Source organism: Leucoraja erinacea, chromosome 20 (genome assembly GCF_028641065.1).
Source record: "Leucoraja erinacea ecotype New England chromosome 20, Leri_hhj_1, whole genome shotgun sequence".
Lineage (NCBI taxonomy): Eukaryota > Metazoa > Chordata > Chondrichthyes > Rajiformes > Rajidae > Leucoraja > Leucoraja erinaceus.
This window is the reverse complement of record NC_073396.1, coordinates 15,585,850-15,609,761: the sequence shown is the minus strand read 5'-3', so window position 1 is coordinate 15,609,761 and position 23,912 is coordinate 15,585,850. Positions and strand designations below refer to the sequence as shown.

General features: G+C 41.9%; 1 protein-coding gene across 6 annotated transcripts in view; it reads left to right on the top strand.

The window, feature by feature from the left end:
- ints1 (integrator complex subunit 1) overlaps nt 1-23,912 on the top strand; it is a 93,725-nt gene that overhangs the window by 184 nt on the left and 69,629 nt on the right. For 3 of the 6 annotated variants that reach the window (XM_055651344.1, XM_055651343.1, XM_055651341.1), the window contains exons 2-15: nt 818-932; nt 1,905-2,186; nt 3,251-3,447; nt 4,377-4,514; nt 6,922-7,081; nt 7,662-7,770; nt 8,143-8,329; nt 10,171-10,316; nt 11,457-11,598; nt 13,741-13,917; nt 15,268-15,376; nt 17,738-17,858; nt 19,495-19,572; nt 20,947-21,116. In XM_055651344.1, the coding sequence (XP_055507319.1) occupies nt 878-932; nt 1,905-2,186; nt 3,251-3,447; nt 4,377-4,514; nt 6,922-7,081; nt 7,662-7,770; nt 8,143-8,329; nt 10,171-10,316; nt 11,457-11,598; nt 13,741-13,917; nt 15,268-15,376; nt 17,738-17,858; nt 19,495-19,572; nt 20,947-21,116 (2,071 nt within the window). In that variant the 5' untranslated portion in view covers nt 818-877. Of the gene's footprint in view, nt 1-10; nt 244-817; nt 933-1,904; nt 2,187-3,250; nt 3,448-4,376; nt 4,515-6,921; nt 7,082-7,661; nt 7,771-8,142; nt 8,330-10,170; nt 10,317-11,456; nt 11,599-13,740; nt 13,918-15,267; nt 15,377-17,737; nt 17,859-19,494; nt 19,573-20,946; nt 21,117-23,912 lie in introns of those variants that run through there. The other 3 variants (XM_055651346.1, XM_055651345.1, XM_055651342.1) reach the window with 2 other exon arrangements.

The window sequence follows — 23,912 nt, the reverse complement described above, 5'->3', positions numbered from 1 at the left end:
ATACGAGCAGAATTAAACCATTCGGCCCATCGAGTCTACTCCGCCATTGGCTGATCTATCTCTCCCCCTAACCCCATTCTCCTGCCCTCATCCCATAACCTCTGAAACCCGTACTAATCAAGAACAATCCGTACTAATCAGGATGCAGGGGAAGCGATCCCGGGACTCCGTGGGGTGATAACGACCACATCCTCTGTCCCCCCCCAGTGAAAACAAATTGTTTTGGGTGTGATTGTTAAAAATGTACTTAATTTTATTTTAAATACACGTTTAACAAATGTATTTATTTAACAGTGAATATTATTTAGTAGGTAAAAAGTACTATATTTAACAAATAATATATTTGAGACATAGGAGTTGTTGGGATCTGCAGTAAAACAACGAGGAACACAGTGGGTCAAGCACAATCTGTTTCGGGTTGAGACCCTGCACCACTACTTAGAGTGTAAATGGGAGATAGCTAATATAAAGAGGTAAGAGGCGGGAGGGGGGTGATCCATGAGTGATAGATTAATCCAGGTGAGGAGGGGTTGATGGGCAGATAGAGACACGTTAGGGAAGGAAGGCTGGAGATGGTGACAAAACTGGAAGGTGAGAGGTGGAAACAATAAAAAGTTACAGATTATGATACTTTTTGATTGTCATTTAAATTTGTTTTCTGACAAGGCTTTACATTTTGAGGGATCCACATCTAACATTGACCATCTGTTAGTGATGTTATTCAACCGAAAAGCTAAGAGTTTATTTTTGATTTTCCAGTAATTCAGTATTTCTTTTGCTTACATTGTCTCTGTAACTTTGTATTTCATGCTGACAGACTTGGGCAACCCCTTCAATTCACAATAATAACGAAGGGCAAGACACGTAATTAGTCGTGATGAACCGACCAAAAGCTGTAGCAATTCGGCGGCCCAGCAGTGCCAAGCCCAGTGGTAAGTGAGACCTCCTTCACAAGATGTAGCTTTGTTTTTCACCCAAAATAAAATTCTCCAGCATAGTTATGTCGAGCTGTAAAGAGTGCACCATTATTTTGTGGTTTTACAAATATATGAATTATCAGCATGCCCCTGATTTGTAGATTGTATTCTTCTTCACTCTGTGATCTTTCCTGATGTTATCTTAGTTAATGAGATCATTGGAATTATAACATTAACTCAGTCTTCATACCCGCCCATAATAATCTTTCAGCTCGCATTGCTATCAGGTATAAACCTCTGCCATAAAAATATTCAATGCTTCGGCTTCACATTCACAAGGAGAGTTCAAAGACTCCTGACCTTAATGAGATAAATAATTTTGCCTCGTTTTTGTCTTAAGTGGGCGACCTCTTTACTTTTAACATGGTAATCATAATTCTAGATTCTCCAATGAAAGGAAATGTTCAGCTTATCAAGACCCCTCAAAACTTAGAAGTTTTAACATCTAGTTCTGATATTGGCTATAGACATTCAATTTAGGTTCATGTTGTTCCTTCTTCCAAAGTATGAAGTGAGAGAGAAGATAGCATTTGCACTAACTTGAACCATGGGAATTTACACTTTAACAGTTTGTTTCAATTGGGGAACAATCAATCATTTAGAACATGGTTGATCTTAACTCTTCAGTTTGCATATCCTCACCTGACGATGATCCCACTTTTGAAAGAGAATGCAGATGCAAAATTTTGATTGGTCCCAAGTCTTGAAAATATAATATCGCAGGGTATCTTGTTATCCTGTCATAGTGAAACCTGATTTTCACTACTCTGCACTCCATGGTCATTCATGATACCATTCACATAAAGCTAGTCTTAAGTGGTCAGCTTTCTTGTTATTATCATACTCTGCTATTATTCCATGTTACTATTACTGACACTTTGCAATCCTTTGATCAATCTTAATGTTTAGTTTTGTGTATCTTTTCAGGCCATCCTCCACCTGGAGACTTTATAGCGCTGGGCTCGAAGAGTCAGGCCTCTGACACCAAGGCGCCCGCAGCACTCCTGAAGCCAACGCAGGCAGGACTGCAGTCTGATCGGAAACGAGAGGGAGCATCAGGATTAGCCTCAACCTCTGGCCTTTCAAAGCGTCCAAAGATCTCTTCCACTCCGCCACTGAGTGCACTGGGGCGCCTGGCAGAGGCTGCCGTTGCTGAGAAACGAGCTATATCTCCTTCAATTAAGGAACCTTCTGTGGTACCAATTGAAGGTATGAGTTGCAGGATGTTGTCTTTTCAACTGTCCACCTCTGTCAACTTGATCTAATGCCTGGTATTTTGCTCTGATCTGCTGTTGATCTGCTCTCTAATCTGCTCTTGTTTCTTCGGACATTTTCACCATTTAACTCAATCCTTCAAAATTAAACAGGATATAATTTTTCATGACCTCCAGATATTTGCCAGTACCTTTACAACCTGTTTTGTCAAATTAGGTCACTGTTGTAATTAATGTTGGAAGCATGGCAGCCAATGAATACAATGAATAATTATTCAACAAATATGAAAATACACGTAGGACCTCCTCAGCTTACAAATACCTAACTTAAGTAGAGCTTGTACATATAAACAAGCATTTGGGAGACCGGCGGGATGGATTTGCACACTGCTGTGGAGCTACAGGTGACTGTTTTTAACACCAGCTCAAATTATCCCACCTTGAACCCAAGAAGAATACATGCTAATTGACATGTTGATGTCCATTTTGTGAATCCTACCTAAAGACACGCAGTCTAGGCTTGCAGCAATGTTTTCTTTAATACTATGGATAGCATTTGAAACCTCATCTGCAGTAAAATCTTTTAAACGTATATCATTATTAGATAGAGATAGGTTTCGGCTAATTTGTTAATATCAGCTTTATTATTGAGAATGGCAAAATAATATTTAGCAAGCTTCTCCAGACTATCTATTCCCTGGGACAACCCACCACTGTAGGCATCGCTGCACCCGATTCACAGGGAAAATGTGCAAACTCTTCACAGTGAGCATCAGAAATCAGAAGGTAACCCTTTCCCTGGATCTAGGAGGCAGCAGCTCCACTAGCTGCACAGCTGTACTGACCATGGTAGACATAGTCTTGGACGTGTAGCGGTGAAGTACTGTTCTATCACTCTGGCCAAAAGGTATTGTAACTTAATGGCACATTTACTGCAGAGGCCGATAAAAGCTTTGACTTTAACAGTGATAATGAATATTGATAATAGATGCTTAATTGTCGCCGTTCAGCAGGATATTTCTAGTTATAGGTGATTTTTATGTTTTTTGTTTTACACAGTTCCCCCAGCAGCATTGCTGGACGAGATTGAGGCTGCAGAACAAGAAGGGAATGATGACTGCATTGAAGGGCTGCTTTGCGGAGCAGTGAAACAGATGAAGCTCAATCGGGTGAAGCCAGATACAATGCTCTTTCTCAGCCTGATGTATCTAGCCAAAATCAAACCCAACGTCTTTGCAACAGAGGGTGTTATTGAGGTGAGGTTTGGTATAGATTACATGGGAGGAAGGAAGGAATGGCTGCAAAGTAGGACCTCAACTGGAATATTGTGGACAATAATGGGCAGCTTGATTCAGGAAAGAAAGGCCTTAGAAAGGGTGCTGAGAATATCTACTTGAATGTTACTGGGCATGGTTACTTCATTTATGATAAACAACCTTCAGGTTCAGCCTAACACTTCTGGTTTGTGTATTGTGAGCAAGGTGAAAGAGCTGCTCCTGCTTCATTATACAGGCCTTTACAGAAACGTTCAGTTTACTTCATACCTCTATCTTAGAAATTATCTACACAGCAGTTAAAAGAAGTTTGCAACTTTAAATATTTCTTACTCTTGAGTCATCCTGAAGGGCTTTATGGCCAGTTTTTTTGTTTTAAATGTTATTGTTAACTATTACCATGGATTATTTTACATGCATCTGAAAGTGTAGATAGGACCTCGGCTCAACATTTCATCTGAAAGACTGCATGTCCCTTAATATTGCACCACATTACAGTGAAGAAGCCAATATAGATTGTCTTTGAAGTAGGGTGTGAATCTCAGATCTTTTGACTGAGCCAAGACTGGAAACTGAGCAAATCTTTCACCTTCTTGACCTGCACAATGAATTTGGCAACTGTCATCAAAACTATTTTTATATAATGCTTTAAGGGGAAGCATACAAACTATTCCTTGGTGAGTGAAGCAGACCTGTTTGGTAGGATTAAATGAAGTTGGAGTTGTGAAGGCTCGCCTTGCGGGTTAACTCCAGCATGGATCACTTGCGCACATGGGTTCCTGCTTTGTACATTTTTAATTTAATTAGATGTTTGAGCTCTTGCTAGTCCGTCATGGTGGAAATGAGGGAAAAGAATCGTAAGCAAATCATTATGCAGGGATTGATGTGTTATTTTAATGTCTTTGTATTAGGCCCTTTGCAGTTTGCTTCGACGAGATGCTGCTATTAATTTCAAAACGAAAGGCAACAGTTTGGTTTCAGTGCTCACTTGTAATCTCCTCATGGCAGCCTACGAGGAAGATGAGAACTGGCCTGAAATCTTTGTCAAGGTATGGACAATTTGTTCAATGAACCACTGTTTTTGGTTTTGCGACGCAGTTCTATGTCATTTATTGTTTTATGTTCCATTCTTGTGAGTTTTTTAATCAACTGCATTCTGGCTGGCAGTCTTGATTAAAATAGGACTACACTGTGTGTTAGTTTAATGCAGAGTCCGGGTTATGGACAAACTTTTTTGTGTTTCCAAATTGGTGCAATTTTGGGGGAATCCTGAGCATAATGGTATGCCTCACCACTGTACAATGAATCAAATTACTTTTCAACAACATACTCTAAATGCTCAATTAATTCACCATACTATTGCCCATTTAACAAAAAACATTTCTACACCGCTTCATAGGTCTCGAATGTCTTAAAACACTGCATCCAATAAAATCCTTTCTGCAAGTCACAGTTATAATAAAGTATACTGTAGGCAGTTTATGCATGCAGAGCTCCTCATAGATCAGCAATAAAATAAATGGCCTGTTTATCTGTATCCATGATGTTTGCTGAGAAGTAAAGAATGCTAAGGGCAAAGTAAAGAATTCTGTTGCTATGTGTCAAAGGTATTTTATTAGTCACATTCACATACACCCAGGTGTAGTGAAGTGAAATGCTTTTTGCCATTTTGCAGCACACAAAAAAATAATACAGACATAACACCAATAAGAGTCTTAAACACAAAGAACATCCCCCCACAATGGCTCCCACCATGAGGGAAGGCACAAAGTCCAGTCCCCAACCCCAGTTCACCCATAGTCGGCCCCAGTTGCCTCTGCGGAGGCCCGATGTTCCAGGCCGTTCTCGCCAGGTGATGTTGCTCCAGCGTCGGGAGAGTCCTCCCAGCGGCCTGGGAACCCTAGAACGGCCGCTTCCGCACTGGAGGCCGCGGCTTCCGAAGCCAACAAGGCCGCACCGGTTGGAGCTCCACAACTGGCAAACTCATCTAGAGATCCCAGGCTCCTGATGTAAAGTTCAGCGCCGCCGCCCGCAGCTGGTCGCTCCACAGACCCGCAGCTCCGTGATGTTTATCCCGGCGGTCTTCAGCTCACCGGAGCTCCAGCGCGGCGACCCGGGCAAGGCATCGCCAGCTACGCGATAGCGCTCCAGCGCTGTGCCGCCGCCGAAGCCGAGGTTCTGGGCGGTCCCCGACAGGAAACGCTGCTCCAGGCCCGCTGGTAGGCCGCGAGGACGGGTCGAAGCTGCAGCCCGGAGAAAAGCTGCCTCTCCGACCAGGTAGGGACCCTGAAAGGTAGTTTTCCCCCCCCCACATAAAAAAGTCTAGACCTCCAAACAAAACACTTTAACTAACTAAAATAAAAAATAAAAGATGAAGAGACGGACAGCTGCTGGCTGGGCAGCCATGCACAGGACAGCGCCCCCTGTATGTCAAATCGTGCCATTGGATTTTGACTTCATCCAGTAGGGCAGGTGGAGCCTTATTTAACATCCCTTCATAAGTCATCACTCCAATAGCACTGTAGCACTTTTGCTTATTAACCATAAGGTAGACACAAAATGGGGGAGTAACTGAGGAAGGGTCTTAGATATAATAGATATAATTTATTGCCACACAACCAGGGTCGGTGGAATTTGGGTTGTCAGCAGCAGTACAATAATAAAGAACACACAACCACAATAAAACTGTAACACCGGTCCTTGATAGAATAGAATAGAATAGAATAAACTTTATTAATCCCCTTATTCAGGGGAAATTCAGATGTCCTTGCAGCACATTAATAAAAATACAACAAAGTATTCATGAAGAAATTCAACACCAAACATAAAACATCCCCCCACAGTGATTCCCACTGTGGGGGAAGGCACAAAGTCCAGTCCCCATCCTCTTGTCCACCCAAAGTTAGGCCACGGGGGAGGCGACCTGGAAAAACTCGCCTCTCCATGGAGGAGGCGACCGAAGCGGTTTCCCCCTTACCCCCACCCCCCACACCACCCCCACACAAAACACACGAAGGGACATTAAATACAAACTTTAAAACATACTAAAAAATTTTAAATAGGTTGAAAAACTGACGCGCTGCTGACATGGCTGCTGCCAGAGCAGCGCCCCCTAGAATCTTGACCCGAAATGTCACCCATTCCTTCTCTCCAGAGATGCCTCCTGTCCTGCTGAGTTACTCCAGGATTTTGTGTCTATCTTTGATTTAAACCAGCATCTGCAGTTCTTTCCTACTGCTTATTAACCATATTGCTTCTTGCAATGCAATGAAACGTTTAGTAATATGTCACTTGTATTATGGTATATCATCCTTGTGTTATATTAATTTTCAGTTAGCTGTTTTCACCCAAATGGGTTTATAATTGACTCATGAAAGTGGTGATTAGATGAACTACATGAGTTCTTTCACTGCAACCTATTTATTGAAATCAACATTACAAACTTCTTCCCTTCAGGTGTATATTGAGGACTCCCTCGGTGAACGTATCTGGGTGGACAGTCACCAATGCAAGACTTTTGTTGAGAATATTCAGACCGCTTTTAACACAAAGGTGTCTCCGAAAAGTATGTTGCTGCAAGCGGATGGAGGCAGGATTGGCAGTGACCTCAGCGCAGGTGAGAATTCCAGTTCCTTAAATGCAGTTTTCCTGTAAGCTTCAAATTAAACTTCTCATGTTCTCAACATTCTTTGGTTAGATATTTTACTTCTGCCTTTGCACCATTTGCGGTGCTTTGCTTGCTATTGGCAATTCCATGGGTAATGTTCGGATGTTCCTTTCAAGTGGCTGCTCTTCACACTTGATGGGGTTTACTGGATTATCCAATACCGTTGTGGGAAGCATATGGAGCCCAAGAAAATCCTAGATATTCCCGATATCAAAGACTGCATATTTCCTTTTGGACATCAATACTCTGGTTGAGATTGGTTATCTAGAGCATTAATTGGAGAATGAGGCAAACTATGCAGTACAAACGCACTCTAGGCAGTTAGGCAGCACGTCCTTTATTTCTTTCTCACTATTAAATTCGTTTCCTGAAATGGACCTGTGATATTTCTTCTGGTGGGAAGTTCTTCATTCTCTCTGCTCTCTTGGTAGAAGAATTTCTACTGAATTGACTGTTAATGATAGCTTTGTAATATGATCTCTAAAGTTGTGCTTTTTATAGTGGTTTTTCTTCTGTTGATTCTCTGCAGGCGGGAGCCCACATCCATCCACACCAGACGATGACGATAATCAGGCCGAGCTGCTTATTGCAGAAGAGAAAATGAGCCCAGATGTAGAGGCAGGTCAAGTGATGCCAAGGTGAGAGCCCATTGCATTATTCCAATCACAGGCCATGGACATTTTGGATAGTTAGAAAGAGAAATATTTTAACTGCACTGTGGTATGATATTGAGGAATATGGTGAGTCGTTTTAATTAACATAACATAACTTTGGGCCTTTGATAGATACTCATAAATAGTAGGCCATTGCTTTAGAGTTGTGCAGGTGAGGAGTGTACGTGGGGGGGGGGGGGTTGTTGAGAAAAGGGCCCCTTTGGCTATTTTCCCCATTTGTGGCCGTTGGATAAGAAGCTGTAAATCAGATATGCTGAGAGAAAAGTGAAAGTTACCTGACGTTTATGAAGTTATATTCTGCAGCAGTTTTCAAAAACAATCTGATTCTTTCTCTAGGTATGAGGACTTGGCTGAGAGTGTGGAAGATTATGTAATCGACATGCTTCGTGACCAGCTCAACCGGCGACAGCCCATGGATAATGTCTCGAGGAACCTGCTGCGGTTGCTCACGGCCACCTGCGGTTACAAGGAGGTTCGCCTGATGGCTGTTCAACGGCTGGAGATGTGGCTGCAGAACCCAAAGGTGGGACCACATGGAGCATCACAAACTAAAGGTCGAGTGGTTGCAGTTGATGTGAAGCTAAAAGGAATTAAATTTAACTGGCATTTTAGAACAGGGTGAAAATTTCCATCTTTTCCAATTCCTGTTCTTGCACTGGAACCTTTTTTTCCTTTACTGAGGAAGTTTTTTTAATAAATATGCTTTGTATATAGTTGATACAACTCCAGATTTGACTTCTATACAGCATAAAAACATCCAGCTTCCCTTCCTGACACTGGTGTTTGCAGACCTCCTTTAGTACTCTTTCCCTCTTTTTCCAAATTAGCATCGTCTGTCTTTCTGTACAAAAGCTACATTTGACCTCCTTTGACCTTGCAAACAAGCATCCTTTTCTTACCTTGTCTTTACAGTGTTCTTGAATATGTTGTGGTCTTCCAAATACACTTTTTGTGCAACTCATTTGACTCTACCTGTGAGATTTTTAACCTTGCCACTGTGGCTAGATGACCTGGATTAAAATAAGTAATAACACCCCAGTGACTCTGCCAAAAGGGTGATGTGCCCTTTCCTATTCTTCCAGATGTAGGCTGGTGATACTTTCCTTCTACCACTGCCCATAATTATTGACTATACTGCTGCTTCAAAGTTATCTAACTGCATGTCTGAAGGAGCATTGATTGAGAAAAAGTTCCTGAATTGTGAAGAATGAAAGCTTGCTTATCGTTCCTATCGTAATCTCAGAGGCTAAAGAATAGACTTTTCCTAGCTGTGATCAGAGATATTTTTAACCGTGGTGCCATCTAGGCCAACATGAACATGATGGGCGGAGGGTCACTTTCTGAATCATAATTGAATAAGCTTCCATATTTTCATCCCCAGGATGAACTTTGAACAATACTGTGCCATAGTTAGCTGCCTGTTTCCACCTCATGTGTTGCCTGAATCCTCACCTGTTTCAACTCTTCTATTGCAGAAACTCTCATCCAAGTCTTTTCTTTGGACTTGGATATTGGTGTATTCCTGAATGTTCTTGCCCAGTTATGCGCTGTGAAGTGATTGTTCACTGTGTAAGTGATTGTGACAAAGAGAGACTGGACATTCAGGCCACCCACTAGTGTATTGATAGAGATGTATAAGGCAGCTAAAGATTCTAGCAATAGCAATGAGGTTGAAACAGGTGGACTTAGCAATGGCACAGTATGATCCAAAGTTCATTTCGGAGTTCTAAAAATGTAGAATCATATTCGACTATAAGTTCATAAATGGTAGGAGCAGAATTAGCAATGAATTCCACAGATTCACCACCCTCTAACTAAAGAAATTCTTCCTCATCTCCTTCCTAAAGGAACGTCCTTTTATTCTGAGGCCATGACTATGACACATCCACTTGTACATTTATCCATTACCCATGTGCTTGTTGACCTATATTTGCGCCTGATAAGCAACACCTAGGGCAGCACAGTGGCAGAGTTGCTGCCTTACAGTGCTTGCAGCACTGGAGACCCGGGTTTGATCCTGACTACGGGTGCAGTTTGTACGTTCTCCCCGCGACCATGTGGGTTTTCTCCGAGATCTTCGGTTTTCTCCCACACTCCAAAGACGTACAGGTGTGTGGGTAAATTGGCTAGGTAAATGTAAAAATTGTCCCGTGTGTGTATGATAGCTGGTTGGCGTGGACTCGGTGGGCTGGTTTTCCGCGCTGTATCTCTAAAACTAAAACTAAACTAAAACTTTTATCTACAAATTCCCCGCTGTTCCCTGTCTGGAACAGAGAGGAATTCATCCTTATAGTCCCCCAGGATTTCTGTTTTGATCCATTTCTGGCCTTTTGTTAACAGTTTTGTTTTGTGTCTGTCCGTTAGCTGACCCGTCCCGCTCAGGACCTGCTGATGTCGGTCTGCACCAACTGCTCTTCACATGGAACAGAGGACATGGAAGTTATGTCGAATCTCATCAAAATCCGCCTGAAGCCCAAGGTTTTGCTGAACCATTACATGCTATGCATAAAGTGAGTACCAGAATTGCAGGGTATCCTGTAAATATGTTACAGAGAGCCTTTGAAACCAATCATCTACAGAGGTCAAGAAAATGAATCCATGTCAATGAAGCTAGACATCCATAAAATGTTCTTCAAACTAAGGAGGTATAAATTCAGCTGAGAAAACTGAAGAACTTCAACATCTTGAAAGTGCTTGGAATGCTTCCACAGTGGGTAATTGAAGTGGTGGTTTTAAAGGAAGTTTTTAAATCCACCTATATTTTGTATCATATAATTGCATAGAATTTGGCTACGTGCAATTTAGTCAGGAGAATGATTGAACAGATTATGATCAAGGTATACACCTTGTGCTGTAGCACAGCATCTCAGTCTGTCAACATACACACAATTATCCAAGCAACAATGTCTAATGATTAAGTTTCAATTACATGCTACTTACTTCATGAAGATGCTTGGTCACTCAAGCTTGGTCTTGTATGTCCATGTCCATTTGTCACAATCACTTACTTTTCTCATAACTGGACAAGGACATTCTGGAATGCACTAATAAGGCTTGGATGGGAGTTTCAGCCGTAAATGAGTTAAGGCAGGTGACAATTCAAGTAACAAATGAGGTGGAAACAAGAACAATGAAACCATGCTTTTAGACTGCCTGTTTCCACCTCATATCTTGGGTTCACACCATCTCTAGCCAACAATCGAATATCAGGGAACCTCTTTGCCAGAGGTCATCTGTCACTGGCTTTGATTTGTTCTGACTTTTTCTCGTCAGTTTTTTCTTCCCCCCCCACCCCAACTACAATGTCAAAAGAAGAGTCCTAATCTGAAACGTCACCTATCCATTTTCTCCAGTGATGCTGTCTGACTCGCTGAATTACTGCAACATTTTGTGTCTATGTTTGATTGTAGTTAGATTGGTTTTGGCTCAAATTTTCATTTTCTACCCGGGCAGGTCACCAAATCAGATAACCGCAACCAATCTGTACTCCATCAATACAGGTCCAACTTGAACTCGCCCCACCAAAGATCAATCCCAATAGAAGTTCAGGCCAGCCTCTCGTGTGGATAATCAGTTTCCAGAAAATCGTGTTCAACCTGTTCTGTATAATTGCTTCACTGTAAAACGTTTCTCCTTCCTTTTGGTATTAGGGAATTGCTGAATGCCCACCGTGATAACCTGGGAACACTGGTGAAGCTTGTAATTTTCAATGAGCTGTCCAATGCACGGAATCCAAACAACATGCAGGTCCTCTACACGGTGCTGCAGCACAACTCTGAACTGGCCCCCAAGGTGAGCTCTCACGTACCTAGGTTACCCACAAGCAGTCCAATGGTTCTGGTGTCATGCAAGAAGTTAAATTGAGCTATTTTGTTAATTTGTTCATGGGAAGATCATAGCGGATACTTCTGTGCAGTGTGCAATTCATTTAAGAAGATAACATTTTGGAGGAAAAGGAGTCATTTAATGGCCTGAGTTTTGCTTTGTATTTCAAAAGGCACTCTCTATCAAAATGAAAAATTAAGCTGCCTTGTACAAAGTAAGCATGAGGCCACTTTTTTTCCTTAAAGTTTTCCCTACCAGAACTACAAAGATTGAGTCTCTTTCTTGCGCACAGTTTTCCAAGTAAGGCAGAACAAGTCCTGCCCAAAAGTCCTTTAACAGTCAGCCATTTGCCCCTGACTCAGATGGTTGCCAAACGGTATCTGCAAGAACTAACTTCCACAAGTTAGCACAGCCCTGATGGACTTCATGAGGAGCACAGGCAACAGGTCATAAGATGTCAGCCTAGGTTGTGCCAGGACTGGACTTATCATAAGAGATAGGAATAGAATTAAGCCATTTGGCCCATCAAGTCTATTCCGCCATTCAATCATGGCTGATCTATCTCTACCTCCTAACCCCATGATCTCTGACACCCGTACTAATCAAGAATCTACCCATCTCTGCCTTAAATATATCCATTGACTTTGCCTCCACAGCTGTCTGTGGCAAAGAATTTCACAGATTCACTACCTTCTGACTAAAGAAATTCCTGCTTATCTCCTTCCTAAAAGAACGTCCTTTAATTTGGAGGCTCTGACCTCTAGTCCTAGACTCTCCCATTAGTGGAAACATCCTCTCCACATGCATTCTCTTCAAGTCTTGGGAGGAAACACAGTGAATTCCAGCATTAGTAATGGGAAGCGAATTGAAAGCTCTCATTGAAAGCAAAGACAACATTTTGCCTGCTTGATCTTCTGCTGGCAGATACAACAAAAACAGCCTGCCCTTTATTTTTGAAATACAATGTTGGAAACTCTGCCAGTCAGCTCAGCCAACTCTGTCAGTTCTCCAACACTTTGATCGTGTCCCCTGATTACCTTTAAATCCCAAATTTCCACTTTTTGTTGTTTTGTTTAGAGATACAGTACAGAAACAGGCCCTTTGGCCCACCGAGTCCACGCCAAACAGCGATCCCCACACACTATCCTATACACACCAGGGGCAATTCACACCAAGCCAATTAACCTACAAACCAGTACGTCTTTAGAGTGTGGGAGGAAACCGAAGATCTCGGAGAAAACCCACGCAGGTCACGGGGAGAACGTACAAACACCTTACAGACCCAAGTCTCTGGCACTGTAAGGCGCTGTAAGGCAGCAACTCTACCGCTGCGCCACCGTGGCTGCGTGGCCGCCCACTTATTTCAATGTTACTCACTGACTAACCATTTATATTTCCCCGAGATAGAGAATCCCAAAGGTTCACAGGGCGCTTGGTGAACACATTTTCTTTCCACTCAGCTCTAAATGGCTGTCCACCTTTCACGTGGACCTATGGCCATCATATCTACCTTGACAGCCTCACGCAGTCGCCAGTCAATTCAGTCAATGTAGTGAAGGACAATCCCCTCATTACTGGTATCAGTCTTGCAATCGGCTTCCAACATATTTTACTACAGAAATTAAAGCTCTTAGTACATCCAAAATATGTAAGGTACTCTCCATGGTTAGACATTTGGAGTTAAGTCAAATAACATGGATAAATAGCACGGACAGCAAGCCAAATCAGGAAAAAGGAATGGATGTTCTGATAAGGTTCTGATGAAGGAGGATAATGGGCCTGACCATGTCTTTCTTTAGGTACATATCATTCACACAGCCAGTAAAGGGTTTAAATAGTCTGTTTGGATGTATATCCATTTTTTTCCTGTCCAAAGTAGATTGAGGATTATATAACCACCTTTTGCTAAATTTACTTTAATGATGACAGTTCAGAAGTTAACGTTTGCACCTACTTAATCCCAAAATTGGCGAGTGCATTAAATCACCTGGAGTTTGAGTAATTCATGACTGGTTACATGTTAGTTGACGGCAGTTTATGTTTTTCACTGTTTTTTTTTCTGTAGCTATGTATATTATTATTTGACTCACTTGCACTATATTTTCTCAGTATCTAGCTATGGTGTTCCAGGATTTGCTCACCAATAAAGATGATTACCTTCGAGCATCTCGAGCTTTGCTGCGGGAAATTATTAAACAAACCAAACATGAGATCAACTTTCCCTCCTTCTGCCTGGGCCTGATGCAGGAGCGGAAGGAGCAAACATACCTAGATATGGAATTTAAGGTGTGTGCTGGTACTTAAGTGTGCAAAAAATCATTTATAGTCAAATGGAGCTAACAGAGGTGGCCTGTTTTATGTAATCAATATAAGCAGATTCATTAGGTTATTTTAGTTTTCCTTCTTTGCAACACTGCAATTGTTGCCATCTTCTCCTTGTAGCATTGCTTCAGTATCTTCTTGTGTTAGCCAAGATGGTGGTTTACCAGGTTGATCAATGTTATTGTGGAAACACATACACGACCAGTCCTGATTCCTTCCGTTAGTTGGGACAACTTGGATTGCAATCGTACTCGAAAGCTAGTCCTGTTAAGATCCATTAACTTGAGCACTGTCTATGCATTATCCAATTGCCCTGTATACGTCTATGGTTAGTAGAACTGTGTTAGATTTTCACAGAATTACCAACTTGTTCATGCGAGTGCATTTGCTCCACACAAACCCCTTGCCCTATTCCAACATAAATGTTATTCCTTTGTCTTTTTTTCCAACTTCCTCTTGAATACACATTGGCTATTCAGCTTAACTCTTACATGTGAGACCAAGTATTGCATGTGTGACTCTTCTTAAATAAATAATTTTGTGTTGCAGTTATTAGGGACTCCTCTTGTTTTGGAATCATTCATAGTTCTCTATCCTATCAAAGCACAATCGGAGAGACCTGCACCCAACTCAGTGTTCTGCCACTGAACTGTTCTTCGCTTGTCAGATATCAGACTTTGTGCTCTCCTCTTGCAAAAGACATAAAATATATGCAGTAATCTGCAGATTGACATAGTTGGATTCCAGTGTTTACATATGACATTACCACTCCGGGCTATAAGTTCCCAACTGAGCTTTTTGAAAAATATTGCTTTTAATATTTTGTTTATTGACAGTTTTTTTGCAGAAACTACTGCAAATTGTGGTTGAAAACTTTGCAGCAGTGATCAGAGTAAGCTTGGTCAGAAGTTCATGGTTTGATTCAGATCAGAAGCATTGTGTAGGGAGGGGGTACAAAGCTGGGTTGTTTGACCCGATCAGCAATGGCATAGTGGGTGACCAAAAGAACGGCAGAAAGATTCAGCAATAGCTTGCTTGTCACAGTTCATGAATTGATATAATCATATTGGACTGACAGTTCTAGAATCAATGGCAGATTTTGTCAGCACATTGCCATATCTTTCTTGAGCTCATTTTACAGCCCAGCAGTGTAGAATGAGGAATAATGAAATTGGGAGAAATTTTCTGAAACTGTTGAATGCCAGAAAAAATCAGTTCAATTATCAGTCCATTCTCTATCGACCCATCTGAAAGGACAACAAGCTAAATGGATGGTGTTAGCTGGAATTGTAACTTGCTTTCTTGGTTCTGCAGGAGCGCTTTGTGATCCAGGTGACAGACCTACTGACCCTGTCAATGATGCTGGGGATTACAGCACAAGTAAAGGAAGCAGGGCTTGCATGGGACAAAGGCGAAAAAAAGAGTAAGTACAAAGACTTGGGGAATAGTGGGCTGGAAATGTGCAAGTGAATGTCTTCTACATTCTATATAATGCATAAATCAATAATAGTTAGATAAAGTGATAGTAACTGTGATATTCCACTGCAGAATTATAACAAATTTGTCCCTTTAAAAAAATACCACTTGTCCTAATTTGCAGTTTCCAGCACAAAATACGGCTTTACAGATGAATCTTGTCCCTATCAACCTTCTGCTGAGGCTGCTCTGATCTATCAACACTATGTTCCTGGGCTTCTAGTTCCCACTGTTTACCTTTATGCTTCGGGCCAACCCTGTATATTGGATCTGCTTGGGTCCATTGTTGCTCTGCTCCTTGGCCTCTTGTCCCCATTCGTTAACTTCCCATTTTTGTGCTGGGCCTGTGTCCTCTCGACCTGCTTGATCCATCATTGCTCTAGATGATTTAAAATGCAGCCACTGTTGTATATAGGAAACACACAGCCAACCTTGCCACAATGAGACGCAGCATGCAACAATGGGAAAGTAAAAACATGTCATTTGTTTTATTGTTATTGGATTAAAATACTTTGAAATATTTCTGAGTACTGACTTTAAAGCTTTAAATTAAAATGGGTCATGGTAAAATCTAACTCCATCAAAAAAGAGTTGAACATTAAATGAGCATTTATCAACCTGGTTGTTGAACCCTGACAGCATAACTCATGAAGTCCAGGGAAATAGCAATTCTCAAGTCTGTTTGCAATTCTCAATTCTGTTTTTAAATAACTAGAACAAATTTACTTTCCAACTTCATCAGAGTTCAACTTTGTACTTCAGCACCTAATCTAGTTTGCTGCTGTGGATGGGATTAGTTTAGATTGGCATCACAGTCAAATCATTCATGATGGGTATTTTCCTGTGCTGTATTGTTCCCAGTTCAAAGATTCTAATATTACTGTTTTGAAGAGCCTTGGAGTTTTCCCTGGAGTCCTGGTGAATATTTATCAGTCATCCAAATCACTAAAATAGGTGAAAATCAAAATAAAGTGTAGATGCTGGAAATCTGAAATAAAAATGGTAAAGGCTGGAATCGGATAGCATCTGTGGGTAGTTACAAAGCATCTACGGATAGATAACGTTACAAAGAGATAACCATGGTTGTGATTAATGGTCCGCGACCTGAAACGTTAACTCTGTATCTCTTTTCCCTGAGGATGCCTGAACTGCTGAATATTTCCTGCATCTTCTCTTGTCATTTCCCAAAAAATGATTAACTGGACTTTATCACATTTCTGGTTGTGTGGGAAATTAAGAGCAATTTGTCAGTTTAATAAATTGGAAGAACTAATTTTCAAACAATATTCCATTGGCTGTCACGTGTTTTGGGCATTTTAAGATTATTATGGATGTTATATATTTTTTGATTCTTTAAATTGGTTTGTAATGAGATTGAGATAGACATGGATTAATGTGAACAAGACCTTAAATAGGCCTTCAAGGTTCCACAAAATTACAGAGGTGAAAAGCTTAGATGCTTATGTTTACAGCTGCATTAATACATCTTTAAACAAAGCAGGCTGTATTATTCAGAATGTTTTGCTTATTAAAATTGTTTGGTCCCCAGATAGCAGTGTGTGATTAACATCCATTAAATTGTGTGTTCCTCTGTGGCAAGCAATGTTGAGAACTCTATTAATACAATAAATGAAAATCATACAACTGCCAGAAGCAGATTTAGAATGGGGAGCAATGATCAACACTTTTGTATATTATATTATGCTCAGCTAACACAGAGCTGCATGTCGCTTGTTACCTGTCAGTATTCTTCATTTGCTTGTACTTTTGATATTCTCGCTCATTTTATGGCTGTTGCATCACAGTGCACCCATGCCAGAGGACATTTTAAATCTGGCCAGTTTAATGAGGAGTTTCCTGTTGCTGCAATGTAGCAATATGGAACAGAGTTATACAGACCCAGAAATTCTCCAAAACATGTGGGTTGACGTTCAGCTGATTAGGACACCAACATCAAAGATTGGGTGTTTTATGTTCACTTTGCCTGCATGGATAAATACTGATGAGAAGTTTTGTGTTAGTCTGTGCTGTAATCCAGGGATGTTTCAAGGTCAGTTTATTGTCGCATGTACCAGTTAAGGTACAGTGAAATTTGAGTTGCCATACTAAGTGAAAAGCAACAAGACACACAGCCACATAAAAGTTAACATAAACATCCACCACAGTGGATTCCTCACTGTGATGGAAGGCAATAAAGTTCAATATATTCTTGTATTCTTAAAATGTTTTGACAAATAATTGTGGAAGTGTGAAATATATTTATCTTTTTTCTCTGTATTTTTTTTCTCCTCACCATTATGAACCAAAGACCTGGAAGGGCTGCGTGCATTTCAGACTCAGATTGCAACCATCCAGCGAGATACTGTGTGGTGGCTGCACACTGTGGTGCCAACCGTTTGCAAACTGAATCCCAAGGATTACATCCACTGGTAGGTGCCCTTTCTTGCTGACTTGAGAGGAAAATAATCTTCTTTGGACATCAGTGGTAAATGTTTGCTGAGGATCAGTAGGTTGGTTGCACTAATTTTTCGTATTTAATGCTATTGTCCTTTTATTTGGAATTGAATGTGCAATTGTCAGTGTAACCAATAGTTAATTTGCACGCATCCTTCAGAACCAGCAACCAAAGATAATTCTTCCCTAACTGGACATATTGGTAGATTTTTCTAGTGTAATACATATTAAATGAAACATATCCTAAACAGAGTGAAATGATTTTACCCAGGTGGAAATTTAGAGCAGGGAGGAGGAGGAGGAAGTGCTGTACTTGTCTCAATATTACTTGTGCTTTCTATAAACTTGTGAAGTTAGTTGTTAATGTTTGTGTCCAGTACTTTCAGTGTTTAATATAAATCAGTGTGTTTAATTTGAAGAGCAGTGTTATAAAGGACTATACGTAAAATATAATTGCTATTTATGGCAGTGCAGCTGGTGGGTCTGTAGTGTAGAACAACACAGTTAATGAAGAGTGGGATAGCCGTTAATGAAAATTTCAACTCAAAATGTTTCCGTGTCGAATCTCTGTGGTTTAAAGTCATTGAACAAGAATTAAAGTTGGACACGATGGAAGTCGGAAGAATACCTGGACAGTTTTCAGCAAGCCTCAGTTACACCTCGTGGAGAGGCCCAGCATCACGATGGTTTGGTGTGAAAGCATATAGAGAGAGGAACCAAAATATGATAGAAAATGAAGATATTCAGAAACATTCTATTCAACAGATGTAATGATTTAATTACGAGAAAAATAATGAATGCTGTTGGAAGCTAGACTATTTACCGTGACACCTTGGAGTGGGACGTTTTCTCTGAAGTATGGGAAGGATGAAAAATATTGCAATGGTCAGGGAATTTCATAATTATGGGATACATATTCTCCCCTGTGATACCTTTCCTACTTGATGCCTGGATGAAGCTCATCACCAAGTGACAATGAGAAATGAAGCGGAAAGGGAAGGATCCACTCATGTAAAATGTTGGAATTATCTCTATGAGGTGTAGACCGTATACGGACAATTCCAGGTATAAGAGCTAAATTTAAGAACGGGATCTCAGAAGCGTATTGTGTAATTATTATTAATTTGAAGTATTAAACGTTTTGGAACACATGACAGGAAAGATAATTAAATTTAAGACTAGGAGAATCCAGGGATTACAGCCTTTTCTGTTGACACTAAGTAGCACAGTGTAATGAAGTGGGGGTGGGGGGTGGAGGAGTGGAGGTTGGTCAGAGGGCTGGGGTGGGCTGTGTTGCATCCATGTGGCAAAATGGTCCAAGCTAGAATATCTTCCGTGTTTAAGAGGGAACTGCAGATGCTGGAGAATCGAAGGTTACACAAAAAAGCTGGAGAAACTCAAACTGCACCCGCTGAGTTTCTCCAGCTTTTTTGTGTAACCTAGAATATCTTCCTGTGGGTGGAAATGTCTCCCAGACCCCTGCAATATGTTGGTCTCGGCAAATTACTTTTTTTAATTAGAATTTTATGTGGGCTGTGCCTGGTAGATTATCTGAACTTACATGCTCTTATGTTTCTATTTCATAACTAACTTTAATCATCCTCCTTGCAGTTTGCATAAGGTGCTCTTCACTGAACAGCCGGAGACATACTACAAATGGGATAATTGGCCTCCAGAAAGTGACAGAAAGTAAGCACTTTGTTTCCAATAGTTTCCACACTCCCAGTGATGGCACGAGCACAATTCCCTCACAATATTGCTGTAGAATCAGTTCCGACATCAGCTGGTGACTATTTTACTGTCCAAAGGCAAGAATGTGTTTTCACCACCTCTGCTGTGTTATTGTGTTTCCGCAGTATTATAATGGGCCTTAAGCGCCTGAGGTCACTGAGAGAGTAAGTAAGCCAATGGTATCCAGAATAGGGTTGGACTCTTTTGTGATGCTTCCTCACCAACGTAGGGTCCGTTAGCTTGGTAATGTTCACTATCTGTGCTTACAGATGAGGAATGTTTATCCTCTGAATGAAAATGAAATACCCACTTGTGTGTATATCTCATCATTTATATAAGAGGTATAATTGCTATGGAGGCAGATCAGATAATGCTTGCTAAATTGATTCCTGGCTTGAAGGGTTGCGGTTGTATCATTTGGAGTTTAGAAGAATAAGAAGCAATCATGTTGAATTGTTAGAGGGGGATTCACAGGGTTGATGATTAGAAGATGTTTCTCCACTGCAGGAGTCTAGAGCTAGGGAACAGTTTCAGCAAATGAGTCTCCATTTAAGGCAATTTATTTTCTGAGGAGGTGGGAGGAGCGGCATGGAGATCTTGAATTTTTAGATCCTTTACTGCAGGGAACTGCGATGGCTGATGAACTTTTTGACAGTAGGCTGGTGGAAGGTTTCAGGGATCCAGCAGAAATGGAGTACTGGCTGAGATCAGTTCAGCCGTGGTATTATAGAATAGCTGAGCAATGTCTGAGTCACGTGGCCCATACTTTATGGTGTGCTTCAACTTCACTTCTGACATTGACTAGAATAAGGACTTTGATTATAAAGGCAAATTAACCACAGCCCATTTTTGCCAGTGATTGGGGTGGGGGAAAGGGGGTGGGGAGTGAAAGCAACTGAAATTGCTTCCTTAGGGCACAGAAGACAATGAAAAGATTTAATAAACACATTCAAAGATTTGACTGATTATATAATATTTTTTAATAGAGTAGCTCGGTAGATGCTGTTTCTATTTCAGGGAGCGCTGGTGTCCAGAGGAGAAAGATTTAACATAATTGGTTCAAAATCCATTGGGGCAAATGAATATTTATGCAGTGAATTATGATCAACAGTGCATTGCCTGCAAGGATTGATAGAAGTGGTTTCAGTAGTAACTTTTTAAATGAATTTGGATAAATACTTAAAAATAGGAATAATTAGCACGGCTTCAGGGAAAGATAAGAGAAATTTAGATTAATTAGGTTGCTGCGAAAGAATCAGCATAGACAAGAGGGTTAAGTGTCCTCCAAGTGCATGAATCTGTGAAAGCTGGTAATTCCTTATTCCTTTTCAGCTTCTTTCTTCGGCTGTGCTCTGAGGTCCCACTCCTGGAGGACACCCTGATGCGGATCCTGGTCATTGGATTATCACGGGATTTAGCTTTGGGGCCGGCTGATGCGATGGAATTAGCCGACCATCTGGTGAAACGAGCTGCATTGGTGCAGGCTGATGGTAACGTGGCCGGTAGCTTGCATTTGTTATTCTTTTTCTTTATTACTATTTGTCCCAGGGTATGGTGAAAAATGGTGTTTGCATGCTGTCCAGTTAAATCATGCTATACATGAGTATAATCAAGTACAACAGATAATGCCAAGAGAAAAATACCAGAGTGTAGAATAGTGTATTGCAGCATTATAGTGTTACAGCTACAGAGAAAGTGCAGATATAAAAACAGTACAAGACTGCAATGAGGGAGGTTGGGAGATCGGGACTACATCCTTAGTTTATGAGGGAGGTTGCAAGAACGGGTCTATATGCTTATCTTACGAGTTTATTAATGCGGACATTTTTAATCCTTCCCTGAAGACGGTGATTGGTCATTTTCTTGAGTGCACAGTTAGTTTGAGGATTGCTTTCCTTTGTACAGTTTCAAAAACAGTGAATTCTTTTGGCAAGTGCCTGGGAAAACCTTGATTTTCAACATTCTCCCCAAAGGTTCATGGCATCCAGACAAGGAGATGTATTTGCACTTTCTTCAATGTGCTAGATCCCCCCGATCATTGCCCTAAACAGTAATGTGAGAGCCTCTCTACCACATGATTGCAGTGGTCAAGAAGAACTATTACAACACCTTCTCAGTCTCGTAAGGCCTTGCCATTGATGCCCACGTCGCCAGAATAATTTTGTTTTTAAATACCCTATTATGATCAGGTACAACAGAATGAACACCAATGGCCTTCACACCTAATAAGGAAAATGCTCTATTTGCTCTGCATGCATAGAGCACTTGTCAATTTAACACATGCTCTTGATGCTAGTTTATCAGTAGGAATTGTGAATGTGTTCATTTGTAGTCAATAACTGGACACGAACATGTCAATCTAATGCATCATGTGATATTTTATCTTGGAATACTTCAGTTTTAATTTCTTCTGCCGCGCTTGTTTATAAGAATCTTCTCTACCAACAGGAGCAGTTTTGCTGCATCTACCCTCGTGAATCCCTCTGTTATTTTAACCAACTCAATTATATTTCTTCTCAGTCATCTAAACTCTGGGATTATATATCAAGTTTGTACAAACATCGCCTGAATAGGCGCTGTTCTCAACATTGAATCATAGAGTCGTAGAGTACAGCATGGAAACAGGCCCTTCGACTCAACCTATCCATATACCTGTCCAAATATATTTAAAACTACTTGCCTCAGTTACCTCTTCTGGCAGCTTGTTCCAAATACTCATCACCCTCTGATTGTAAAAGTTGCCTCTCTGGTATCTATAAAATACTAGACCAAGTGGAGACCCGTTGGGCCTGTTCCCCCAATGGGGGGTTTTGTGGGGGGGGGGGGGAGGCGGCACGCAGCGTCACACACACTAACTATCCCACCCCACCCCCACCGCACTCACGCTAATTACCCCCTTGATATTATATTAATATTATTAATATGCTCCTTTTACCCCATAACCACCCTATCTACTGACGCATAGCCCCCAACTTGCATCACATCTAGGGCGGGCGGGGGGGGGGGGGGGGGGGGGGGGGGGGGGGGGGTAGCGAGTGAGGACAGAGAGAGAAGAGGCAGAGGCAGAGAGAGACACAGAGAGAGGGGCAAGATAGATAGATAGATAGATCCTTTATTGTCATTCAGACCTATCGGTCTGAACGAAATTAAGAGGGATAGGGGAGTGGAGAGGAGGATAAGAGGAGGGTGGGTGAGGGGGGGAAGGTGGGAGAGGAGGGGAAGAGAGAGAGAGGGTGAGAGTGGAGGGGAGAGAGAGAGAGGGGGGTGCTGAGAGGGGGGTGAGGTGGGGAGCAAGGGGGAGGGAAGAGGGTAGGGGGTGTGTAGGGGAGGGGATTAAGGGAAGGGGGTTTGAGAGGGAGGGGGGGAAGAGGAGAGGGGGGGAGGGAGAGGGGGGAGAGGGGGGGAAAGAGGAGAGGGGGGGGAAGAGGGAGAGGGGGGGAAAGAGAGAGGGGGGGGGAGAGGAGGGAGAGGAGGGGGGGGGGGGGGGGAGGAGGGGGGGGGGGAGGGAGGGGGGGGGGAGGGGGGGGGGGGGGGGGGGGGAGGGGGGGGGGAGGGAGGGGGGGGGGGGGGGGGGGGGGGGAGGAGGGGGGGGGGGGGGGGAGAGGGGAGGAGAACCTAAAAAAACATTTTAGAACCAAAAAAGACACATTCTGCAAGCATTGTAGAACCAAAAGAGACAATTTTTGCAAACATTTTAGAACCAATAAACACTTTTTGCAAACATTTTAGAACCAATAGACACATTCTGCAAGCAGCGTTTTAGAACCACTAAGGACACTTACATTTGAGTAGACATGTGTTCAGTGTTATTCACAGCTCAGAGAAACGTGACCCTCTGCCTTCCTCCAGCTTGCAGACACTGATTGAGGCACACCACTTCCTGGTTTTATAGTCCCTCCCCCCTGCCGCCAGCGGGGGCAGCAGAGAGAATGGGGAGTTTTATAAAATCATTAATATCTCTGTCATTTTTCATCGACGGGAAAAATCCTCGGCACACATGTGGCGGAGGGGAGCTCTGAGCAAGGTGGCCAAAAATGACGGCCGTAGGTGGCGGCATTCTTTCGGAAATCGCAGCACAGATGGCCAAAACCGGTCAAGAACAGACTTTTAGTAATATAGATTTCCCCTCTCACCTTAAACCTATGTACTCTGGTCCTTCACTCCCTACTCTTGGTAAAAGACTCTGAATAGGCATTCACCCTATCTATCCTCTCATGATTTTATACACCTCTATAACGTGTGTACAACCCCTCAGCTTCCTGCATTCCAAGGAATAAAGTCCGAGCCTGCCCAACTTC